This window comes from Aedes albopictus, unplaced genomic scaffold (genome assembly GCF_035046485.1).
Source record: "Aedes albopictus strain Foshan unplaced genomic scaffold, AalbF5 HiC_scaffold_787, whole genome shotgun sequence".
NCBI lineage: Eukaryota > Metazoa > Arthropoda > Insecta > Diptera > Culicidae > Aedes > Aedes albopictus.
Window position 1 is genome coordinate 5,938 of NW_026917628.1, and position 12,522 is coordinate 18,459.

The window sequence follows — 12,522 nt, forward strand, 5'->3', positions numbered from 1 at the left end:
TTTACATTACTTTACTCTATATTTATAATTTTAATTAAAATATCCCCCTAAATCCCATGCTGATAATTTTTGTATAGTAATGTACAAGCTGGATATTTCATCTTTTTATCCGTGGGAATGCTAACAGGAATTCCAAAGGAAGCCTGGCTATAATCCTGACAGGAATTTCAAGGAAAATCCTGAATGGAGTTCTAAGGAAGTCAGGACAGGAATTTCAGTGGAATTCTGACAGGAATTCTACGGGATTCTTGACAACAATTCCAGCAGAATCCTGGCAGGAATTCTAGCAGAAACTAGACAGGAATTTCAAACAATTTCTGGTAGGGATTCAAGGGAAATCCTGACAGAGATTCCAATTTCCAACTACCATATCATCACTGCCATCCAATTCAAATAACATCAAATTTGTCGATTACTTTGTAAAAATTCTATAAAACTAATTTATAGAGATCTGTTTGCGAAATAACTAAGATAGGGTGAAATGGGGTAAAATGGGCCATTACTAAGACATGTGACACCATGGTTCCATCATTATTCAATGTTGTAGAGCTCATTACATACTTAAATTATTGCAGCATTTGAAGCTATATACGTTATATGCATTAATATTACTCTATAGATTAACGGCTACGCAGTCTTAGGGTTCAAAAAACAAGTTTTATTATTCACCCGACGTTTCGACACGGGGCTAGTCGATTCCCAACAGCACTAATATTACTAACTAGCTGTACCCGGCAAACTTTGTTTTGCCTACTGCATTTTTTTTACGTTTCAAGATTCTAGCCAAGACCAAATCCCCGGTCAAAATGCATGGAAGATCTAGTGGAAGATTGATTTTCAAAACCTTCATTTTTCCATAATTTTTTGGCTCATAAACCTTCCTTGGGTGAAAACTGACAGATCAAAACTAAGACGACCAAAATCGGACTTTCCGATCGCAAGTTATGCGCGGTCCCACGTATGCCGCTGCATTTTTATATATAGAAGATATAGGGGAAATGGGGTAATATACTCCAATTAAGCATAGCATGATGGCATTGTCATTCTGTTTTGAAGATATAGGGTCTGGGACCATTTGGGCAGGAGCACCTATTTTGGGCACTTGCTGCTATAACAGGAAGCAATCAGTGAAGTACTAGATTGAAAGTAGTGAGCTGGATTTTTGTATGGTGAGATGATCAATTCTCCGTTTCTGCAAGGAAATGGTGTAAACAGCGTGGGTTATATGATTTCTTGCTTAATTTTATGATGTTTGAGCAAGACTTTGGTTAGCTGTGTTGTTGTATTATTTATTTCATGCAACTTCAACAACACAGTTACCCAAAGTTTTGCTCAAACAGCATCAAATTAGGCAAGAGATCATATAACCCACGCTGTTTACACTCTTTCATTGCAGAAACGGAGAATTGATCATCTCACCATACAAAAATCCAGCTCACTACTTTCAATCTAGTACTTCACTGATTGCTTCCTACTCAGTCAATTTTTAACCGATTGACTTGATTTTTGAGACCTAATCAGATACGCACAGTATCTAGCCATGTGCAGAAATTCAAGTCAATCGGTTCGAAATTGACTGAGTTATAGCAGCAAGTGCCCAAAATAGGTGCTCCTGCCCAAATGGTCCCAGACCCTAGTAGCATGAAATTTCATCATTCATGTACAAGAAAAACTGAATGAACTGAAGTTACTGGCATATATGCATTAAAACAAAAAAAAAATATAGAGTGAAATAGGGCAAAATGGGTCACTTATAAGGCTCAGCACCACATAAACTCTTCATCAGTCTATTCTGTAAACATAATAATATTAAGATTCCCTCGGAATTCTTTACAAAACTATTCTGTAGAGCATTACACCAAATTTGAACAATACTATATAAAAAGTATTAGAATCTAATTTAGAGCAATATTTTCACTAAAATTGTAAAAGAGACGAACCAGCCAAGGGCTGAAAGTCTCTCTAATAAAGACAAATCAATCAATCAATAAAATTGTAAATGTAGGGTGGAATAGGGAAAAATGGGACACTTTTTGAACTCAGCACCACATTCCATCACCACCATCTAATTCTGTAAAGATAAAAACATCAATGCTGTACTTCACTTTACATAAAAATCATCAGAATCGGATTTAGGGGAATATTTTCATTTTAATTATAAATATAGGGTAAAGTAGGGTGAAGTGGACTATTTTTTGAACTCAGCACCGCATGCCATCACTATCATTAAATTCAAGATAGATGATAATATAAAATTTGTCGAGTAGTTAGTAAAATATTCTGCAGCAAAATAAATTATAGAGATCTGTTTGCGATATAACTTATATAGGGTGAAATGGGGTAAAATGGGCCATTACTCAGACTTGTCACAGCATGGCCCATCATGCAATACTGTAGAGCTGGTTGCATCTTAATTGTCCAATTATAAGCTTAAATTATTACAGCAATTGAAGATATACACGTTATATCTATCAATATTACTAATATAGGGTGAAATGGGGTAAAATACGCCACTTCTTGGGCTGAGCATTGCACGATGTCATCGTCATGCAATTTTGTAGATATAATATCATGAAAGTTTTTCATTCATGTACAAAAAATCTGAATTAATTGAAGTTACATACATATATTCATTAAAACAATAAATATAGGGTGAAATAGGGCAAAATGGGTCATTTATAAGGCGCATCACTGCATGAACTCTTCATCAGTCTATTCTGTAAACATAATAATATCATATTCGTCAATTTATATACAAAAAAATCAGCGGCGTGTAGAGTTATGGAAGTATACCCATTGAAAACGGCTGATTTAGGGTAAAATGGGGCAAAATGAACCCCTTCCCGAGGTCTGCACAGGATGAAACCATCACCATTCGATTTATCGGCCCATTTTCCATGGAAAATGCATCAGTTCGAGTTTCAAAACCAGCGGCTTCTAAATAAGTCCGATTACGGGCCCGTTTCTGCCCACTGTGGCAGTGGGGCACGTCTGTTGGATAAAGGAGACCGCCTGCAAACAATTTGCTCTACATCAACATTTTGGCTATTTTTTTAAATTTGTGGCTTATTCTCGATAGATCGATCATTGTAGAATCTAAATATGGTCTTGAATCTCTTAACGAAGCGTGTTTTCACGAATTGGAATCAATTTTGAAAATTGGGACGGAAATCGGTAAACGCCTAAATGCACGCAATGTCTTGTAATTTCATGTAGTTAGAACTGTTTTGTGCAAAATTTGATAATATAAATTTCTAATACAACTCAAAAAGATAACTCAATATGCGTAACACATAATAATAAATTGACGTACTTAAACAAAAAAAAACGCAGTTTATGATTTGATTGCTAAATTCACTGCGTGCAGAAAAACTATAAAAGTTATCCCATTTCACGGTACCACGGAATTCGGAACAGGCCACTATAGTTCCAAATGACATTAAAGAATCCGAAGATATGAATACTTTGTGATTCAAATGTAAAATCTTGTTGTTCCATATATGATTTGTTAAAAAACAACGAAAATGTCTCATTTGGCCAACTGACGTATAAATCCGGAACTGGCCATCCAACTTCACCAACCGAAGCATTCTATGAAACGGTAGTCATTTCCAGTTGTTCTGTCAAAATCTCATCAAAATTGAAGAAAATAGAGCCAAATGAACATCAAATTTTGAGTGCGCAAAATACGTTAGGGACGTAAAGGTTATACACCCCCCCTTCAAACTCACTTGTGTGCATGTGAAGCCCCCTAAAATCCTCTGAAACCTCCTGCAATGCCTTATACTACTCTGAAACGCCTCTGGAACCCACCTACAAATTACCGGATTTCGTTAGAGCATGCCCTCAGAGGAGGGTCCAGTGTCAATCGACCATTGTGTCGGATTGACGAAAAATTTTTGGTGACGCGGCTGAGGATTGATTAAACACATGACCATCCGCATACAAATCCTCGTCACATGTTCGTTCATTCTTAGCTTGAAATTATAGTTAATTTTTGATACGATTTTTTTTTTGAAAACCAATAAAATAACAGAAATTTACAAACATTGCTCTAAATTTGTGAATAATTAAAGCGATTTTAATAAAAATAAAGAGCATTAGGTATATTTTATAGATTAATTCAAAGCTTTTTCCAGCATGTACACCGTGTCCAATAAAATATGATTTTATTTCACATCTGTGATTCATATTTTCAAAATGAATGCATGTATTGAAGGGCCACATAATACTGATTAAATTAAGCATTCGGTTTAGAATAATGTTACTTTCTATTAGTTTTATAAGCCTAGTAGTACACTTCCGATTTCTGAAATCAGTTGGCTCCGGCACGCAAGAAAAATGTTCGAATTTTTTTTATTCTACGGTAGCTATATAGAGTCCAAAAGATTAAATTTTGAGTTTTTATCCCAAGTATTATATCAAGTGGATAAACTAAGGATAAAACAACACAATTTTAGTGATGATGTGAGAAGGAATTTGCAAATATGCTCAACTTGGGCTGATTTCCTTGAAAATTACCGTTATATTAAAGATAAACATCATAAAACGTAAATTTTGAACAAAATTTACCACAATAGGGATACAAGCATGTTTTAGAGGTGATAATGGTGTGAATCAACACGATAAGATGCAGCCATGTTTCTTCCACACAACAAATTTCATTAAAACAGGAAAATGGACATTTTTGTTTAATATACGATTCATTTTGAACAAAATTAACCGGCTTCGTACTTCACTAACATAGACTCTCATATTTTTTCTCTTCTGATCATAGTTGCTACTAGCAATGGTGAGGACAGGAACCTAATTTGTTTCAACTTAAAACCATTACTCGTTAAAATGAGACTAAGTGCATATGAAATGACATGCGTGCCAGCTGAAATAGACTTACGACACATAAGCGATCTGCAGAGAAGGATAAAGGACAGTTATTTCCAAAACATATGCTGTATTTGTTCAGTGTTAGTTGGCCTTTCAATAAATAAATTTACTTTTAAAATCCTAATAACAGATGTGAAATAAATTCAATTTGATTTTGTATGAGAACTTATTGGACACGGTGTACATACATGAAGTTACTAGTGGTTGAAGAACATAATAAATTGTAAGTGATTTTATGAACGTGTATTTTTGAAAGGTATTTTATGTATCGGATTTGAAGTATTTTTGGAAACTACAAACATGTACGAGTTCTAAAGATGATGAAGAAGAGCAAAACTAGCAATCAGAAAAGTATCTTACAACACTCTCCGTCATCAACGACGCTGAATCTTCGCTGTGTGACAACGTGAGGCTTGGGGATAGCTGTTAGATTTTACCGGAGCATTCAATAAGTATAATTGGTTCAATTTTACAATTGGGGGAAGAAAAACAGATTATGAAAAAGAGAACAATAGTCGATGGTTAGTTTGGGCGGTAGATGTGATTAGCACAATCCAGTAGACAGAGCGTGTTATACATGTTATGAGAAATAATGCCAAGTACGGAACAATCGAAATGGGTTGACACAACCGCGTCAGCGTGAAAGTCACCATTTCGACGTGGATTATGAATAGTGAGTGCCAATTTGGGGGCGATTTTCGTTTTCAAGCCAAATCTACGATACGATTGAATTTTGAACCCGCCAGATTGGGCCATGGACAATTTCATTGTAACCTATGCACGGTTGAATGCGCGCGGCGTGATGATGATTACAGCGAGTGTCGGTTAGGAAATGGCATTTTTTTTTGTCGTTACCTGGTCGATCGGACTCGGTGCTGGTTGAGCTCTTGTCGCCACTGTCCTTGCTCTGCTGGTGGTGCTTGTGGCGACGCCTTTGCGAGTGGCGCCTCGACGAGCCCGGTATGTGGACGCCAACGTAGACCGTGTGCGCTCGGTGACCTGTAACGAAACACGCATATTGGAAGTGAATGCACTTTCTGCTATCAGCGTGGTCTGAGTAGGTTAAGGTGTGTGGGGTTCGGCTGGGTTCAATGCCGCCAGTGTATTGCCACTAGCTCCAGGGCCGGATCTAAGGGGGGGCCAGGGGGGCCCGGGCCCCGGGCCCCCACATTTTAGGGGCCCCCACAAAAACATTTTTTTGTTTGCTAACATCAGCTTTATTTTGCATATTGCTCAAGTACTGTTCGAAAATAAGGAAAAACATTTTTGGTCATCTCTCCGAGGGGCCTCCACATCCGCTCGGGCCCCGGGCCCCCACAATCCTTAATCCGGGCCTGACTAGCTCTTACATGACCTTTACAAGGGACCTATGTTACAGTTGCGGGCCGTTCGTGAAACACATAGATCAAAATTTGGTCAACCTCTATCTCCCATCGTAGACTTCTGGCCGGCCATACAAAAATTCGAAAATTCATCCCTAAAATCTTCATGGTTTGGAAAATATTTCTGTTTTCTTTTTCTTTTTGTAAACAAGCAAGCCACTCAACAAAACTGCAAAAAAATCTGTTTTTGTTGAATATGACGCTTTGAAAAGTGGTAAAATTTATGTATGATTCAATATTAGCAGTGAAATACGTGTTTCAATTATAAATTGAAGGGTAAAAAATGTGTTCATCAACATTCAATTAACATTACTCTAGGTATTAAAAAACACTGCTGGGACGCGCGTGGGAAAAAGTTGGACGAATTGCTGTAATCGATTTTGATCAACATCAAATCATGGGGGAATAAGTACGATGGTTATGTGCATGTTGGTCGGTTCAAGCAGGTTCAATTTGTAATCAATCTGTGCTGGTTTGTTTCGCTGGCTGGATTATGGCTGATTATGGCTTGCAAGGTATGCATATGATGAGAGATGGTAAATATGTAGAAGGTGATTGTTAATGGGAGAAAGAGGTAGACCCATCACGTTCGAATTGATTTATCGTTATCAACGCCAGGTGAACATGTAGGTAGACCTAATACAAATAGGTAGGCGAAGGCAAGGGTGTATGATAACAGGGTTATGTAAATAAAGAAGAGTGTTACTGGAATATTATTGAAATTAATCGTTTCGTTACGATAGGCCACCAGAGATTTCAATTAAAATTTTCAACACAGTTCAGCTGCTACTTCGTGATTGACTAGAATCACCGGAATTGCACAGAGAATTAGTGTTGGTAGCAATCTCATAGGGTAGGAGCATCAGTTTTGGCCCGTCTTTTATTATGGCCATAGTGCGTCCACTTTTTTTCAAAAATGGTTTTCAAGTCTACTCCAAAAAGAATTGTTGACTTCTTCCAGCCAAATCTATTGAAATTAATTCTTTCAGCCGAATCTATTGGAATTAATAGATAGATCAAATACATTTAGTGTTTCCAACTTTTTTTTTTAATTTCAACAAATCTTAATTACAATCAAACTTGTCGAAAAAAATTCTTTAGCACGAATTGAAAGACTTGCTCACCTGGTACAAACTCTCCGAACAACATATGCCAATAAATGAATGATGAATTATGAAACAATTAAATGAAAAAATCATATTTGTTTGAGAACACTCTAAGTCTAATAGGGAAGTGGAACCATCTCGGCAGGGATCCTATTTTGGGCACTTTTCTGCTATAACTCAGCCAATTCTGAACCAATTGACACAATTTTTGGAACACGATGAGATACGTATAGTATCTAGCCGTGTACAAAATTTCAAGTCAATTGGTTTGGAAATGACTGAGTTATAGCGAAGAGTGCCCAAAATACCGACCGCTGCCCAAGTGGTTCGCTACCCTATACGTATTAAATTGGCTTATCCAAATCGGCATCATATGTACTTCGTATGGTTATTTGCTTCTTTGCCACAAATGCTGTAGGAATTGAGCAAAGGTTATAATAATATATAATGTACAAAGTAGATCTTAACGTTATATTATGCTGCACAAGAACAAATCCGGAAACAATTTTCTAAAGCTACAGCTTATCCACAACACTTTTAGGCTAAACAAATATCTGCAAAAGCATGCTAAAAGGTTTGAAATTGGTCAAACATTTGAAAAGTTATCGGGCCCTAAAGTTAAAATTTGTAGTAAAAAGAAAAAAAAGGAATTCTTATAAAACTCAAATTTGTGTGATTTTGGAACAATTTATTGTTCTACAACACGGGAAAAATTCGTTTCCGAAAACATAACGAAAAAGTCATAAAATCATAAAATATTCCGCTTTATGATATCATGACTACACGTCATAAATTATGAGTCATAATATCATGACGATAACGATGAATATCATAAATATTGTTTACACTTTTCATAAAAAAAAAATCACGGTTGCCAAAGACGTTACGATAAACCGTTTTTTGTTTACCTTTATGAAACATTATGACGCTGAGTCATAGAACCATACCGCTGAGTCATAGACATATGACGCTGAGTCATAAAACCATAAAACAGCGGCATGAAGGAATGCAACAAAACAAACGGGTGCGAGCTTTGTACTCTTTACAGAAACCTGTAAAGCCATTTGTTTTTCATACCCATTCCGAGTGGCTGTGTTTCGTGGTATTCATTAAATTAAAAAGTGTAATTTTCTTACAACTCTAAACTCATTAATTTTTAAGAACAATACTGCGGAGTGAGCACCCCGTTGAGGATCTTTTGCAGCAAAAGGGAAGGGCTTTTGTATTGCATGCAATATGCAGAATTGAGGCCTCCTAGAAAAGATATTCGTCTTCATTAACTATGTCGGCGCCTAATCAAATCACTAATTTGAGGATCAAAGGAGGATCGAACATAAATTATGCTACCGGAGCTAAGAACTACCAAAAAGTAATTGGAACTAGAATCGGTTCAGTACTTAATAGTTAATTTAGTTTTATAGTATCTAGTTTCCATTTGATTGAAAGTGGTTTCCATATTTTTGGCGATGGAATCGAAATCATAAATGACAAGTACAAATATCATGAATGAGGCTTTTAATTAGGGAACGTCCATAAATTACGTCACGCTTTAAGGGGGGAGGGGGGGTTCAGAAAAGTGTGACGACCCTTACAAAAATTTTAGAGGTCTCATACAAAAAGTGTGACATAGGGGGGAGGGGGGGTTGAAAATGGGCAATTTTTGCGTGACGTAATTTATGGACGTTCCCTTACATACATTTTCGTTATACTTCTGCAGTACATGCGGCATGATTTCATGCCGCAAATTTTAAATTATTAGCACTTAATATAGATAACGTAACGTCGAAGCTATTTTACGGCAAAACGAGTCATGATATCATGCCGATTTTTTATGGTGTATTTCTATAACATTAAAACACACATTTATCGCATAATCATGACGCATTTGGCCAGTTTCGGGTTCTGGATTTGTACCCGTGAAATAGGTCCTCCTGCCCAAATGCTCCCAGACCCCAACGGATCGTCCTCTCATGAATGAAGACGATGCCCCGTTACAATCCCCCTCTTCAACCTGACAAAGTTGAGAATTCATTAAAACAACAACATTTTCGACGAGTACTGTGTGCCTCATGTGATCAGTCGGACATCATCCTGTCGATGGGCAACGTCGAGCCCGAAACCGGTCAACCTCAAAGGTTAATTTAAATCCTTTAATTTTTTGTAAGAACTATAAGTCTTGTATTCTGTCTCGCGTCGCGTTCTTTAACGCATTCTCGAATTTCTGACGTAAGTAAACCTTGAGACATTAAAGTGCTATATCTATTCGGTTCTCTTTAAGCTTTCACTTATGGATGATCACACTCCATTGACCACGTTACACTCCGTGCAGGTGTATATGAGAAATACTAGAAGAAATACGAAAAATAAGATTTAAACGTGTTAATATCTTCGTCCGGAGAGCTGTGAGAGGTTATTCGATTCTCTCGCAATTCAATCACGACAGAAGATCTTTATGATATTATCTCCAGGTGATGTTTTAGCATTTGGCCAAATTTAATAAGTAGGTGTGACCTGTGATTATTTATTTATCCATCGTTCAAAACAATATCAAAATGACCAATTATTTTTATAAGCTTGGCGCCATTTATTGGCTAATAGTTGTCCATTGAATCACCGCACACAGACCGCAACAGACAAGTAGCTAACAGATTGTTGGTGGTAGGCGAGCACCGGTTACTGTTTGCCTAGTCGAGCGAATGGATTTGATTGTGCCATGGATGGAATGATTGTGTGACACCCTCGACATCGTCAGTGGACATTGACAAAGGAAATGAATTCTGTGGAAATCACCCGGCTGAAAGTGGCGTTGTAATCGAAACTTCGACTATCAATTCATAAATTGCTCGGCTAATGAATTGTTGAATTCAACAAATAAAGGCATGTACTTATTTGCCACTCAGAAATGCTGAAGCTATTACAAGTAGAAGACTGACGGAATTCCAGCAGGAAGGTAGTACCAGATGGAAAAGGAAGAGCAAAGGCACTTCAATAAAACAGGGGCATATAGGAACATAGAGATAAGCGCTACTTAGTACTGGGCGTTGGGGATGTTTGAGTTCGATTCCCGGTCGGTCCAGGAGTTTTTGGTGATGGAAATTTCCTTGACTTCTTGGGACATAGTGTATTTTCGTGCTACACGATATTAAATTGCAAAATGGTCAATAGGACAGATCGGTGAAGTACTAGATTTATAGTAATGAGCTGAATTTTACTATGGTGAGAAGGCCAATTATCCGTTTCTGCAGTGAAATGGTACAAAAAGCGTGGGTATTATGATTCCTTGCCTAATTTGATGCTGTTTGAGCAAAACTTTGGGCAATAGTGTTGTTGTTTTCTCCATTTCTTGCAACATAAACAATATAGTTATCCGAAGTTTTGCTCAAACAGCATCAAATTAGCCAAGGAATCATAATACCCACGCTTTTTACACCATTTCATTGCAGAAACGGAGAATTGACCTTCTCACCATACTAAAATTCAGCTCATTACTACAAATCTAGTACTACACCGAACGTGCCCCATTGGCACAGAAAACTCTTAGTAAATAATTATAGAGGTGCTTGCTCATAGAGGTCTAAAGCTGAGAAGCCGGCTTCGTCCCAGTTGTGATGCCACGCCACGAAGACTAAGAAAACTTCAAAAGATAAAGAAGAAGCCGCGCACCGGTTCCAATCGTTTGCGTTTGGCTTAATTGATTCGCATTCGGTGTGGAACGCGGTGGCGGTGGGTGTAACGGAACGGAACGCTTTTTAATCAATGAAGTGTGAAATACGTGTCGACGGGCGCTACCGTCGTTGACTTTAAAGATGAGTGCTGCAGGCTGAATCGAGTAACGATTAACTTGTTTGTGCAAACACGAACCGAGTAAAAGATTTGCAGCGCCACAAGATGACAATAAAACAGTTTGAAATTGCCAGCCTCAATGCATTCGCTGAACAATTGGTGGAGAGCAGTTTAACAAGCTTGTTTGTACAGAGTGAAAGTTTACCGATAGTCTGCTGCTAGACTGGTACATTGGGGATTTTATGATTACAATATTGCTACACGAACAAGTTAGTTTTTTTTTTGAAAGGACATACCTTCGTAATCGGGGTCCTCGGGAAACGACGTACGGCTTTTAAGTCGAGGATCTATGGGTGCTTCATCGTCCACGCCACCGTGATCCATTTTCCAGGGTCTGAAATAGAAAAAAAAGAACGAAATTTAAATTTCTATTATTCTTTATAGGGTATGTGTGCCATCAGTAATCTCATGCTCCCATTTTCATCCTATTCGAAAACAAGCGATTACGGCACCGATTGACTCCGTTCTTTTTGTTTTCATGGGTGCTCACTTCTAACAAAAAAATATAAGAATAAGAAACAAAACAAACAGCGCTTCAATCCTTTGTTTTTCGTGGGATGAAAATGGGAGCCACATGCTTAATAAGGGAACCAATACCCTACTGAACTACGATTCCGATCTCAATTAAAAATAATGACGCCAATTAAAACACCAATTAGAAGACAACTTGTCTACCGCCTATTTCATGGTCAATAATTCAGATTTCTTTAGATAAGCAATTGCATATTTAAATGCCTCATCCGATGATGCACTACGCTGCAAGACAATTAGCGCTCTCAACCTTCCAAACGAATCAAAGATCCAGACGGTGATGGCTCTCCCACGCATCAAACATTCCGGGATCCAGCTAGTTACGAAACATATTCTAATTTCCATACAGTTTCCTCATTGCCTTGATTTCAGCATTGTTCCCAACAATTGCCGCGGCGACACACTGCACTGCTGCCCTAGACATTGGCCCATGCGCGGAAGCCTCGAAAACAATTAAAAGCGATGACATTTCCCGGCCTTTTCCCGCTCGGGTGACAATTATTGTCCGGCGACGACGACGGCGAGAATGGGAAAGATTTCCCATGGCGATGAGGCGATGATGGCAGGCAGAGGGCTATATTTACCATTCATTCAGCTTGTTTTAGACAGTCCATTTTCATAGAATATTTCCTGGAATGTCACGTAGTGGCATTTCTATAGCGGCAGCAGCAGCATCGTCTGCGTACTGGATGCAAATGTGCATCCGTCCTCACTGGAGTGTGCAACAAATGAAAACTGTTATCGCAAACTGCTGCTCGTAAAGCATTCTCTGGCTG

The 12,522-nt window shown here is 38.0% G+C and overlaps 1 protein-coding gene across 1 annotated transcript; it reads right to left on the reverse strand.

Annotated features, from left to right (window-relative positions):
* Positions 1–5,244: 5,244 nt before the first annotated feature.
* On the reverse strand, positions 5,245–12,356 carry LOC134284781 (sodium bicarbonate cotransporter 3-like; the record flags this gene model as incomplete). The annotated part of the gene is made up of 4 exons (XM_062844047.1): positions 12,331–12,356; positions 11,452–11,549; positions 5,740–5,883; positions 5,245–5,307 (listed from the first exon to the last, which is right to left on the reverse strand). Coding segments are annotated over exons 2-4 (295 nt in total), but the record flags the coding sequence as incomplete, so codon positions are not given.
* Between the last annotated feature and the right edge of the window lie 166 nt (positions 12,357–12,522).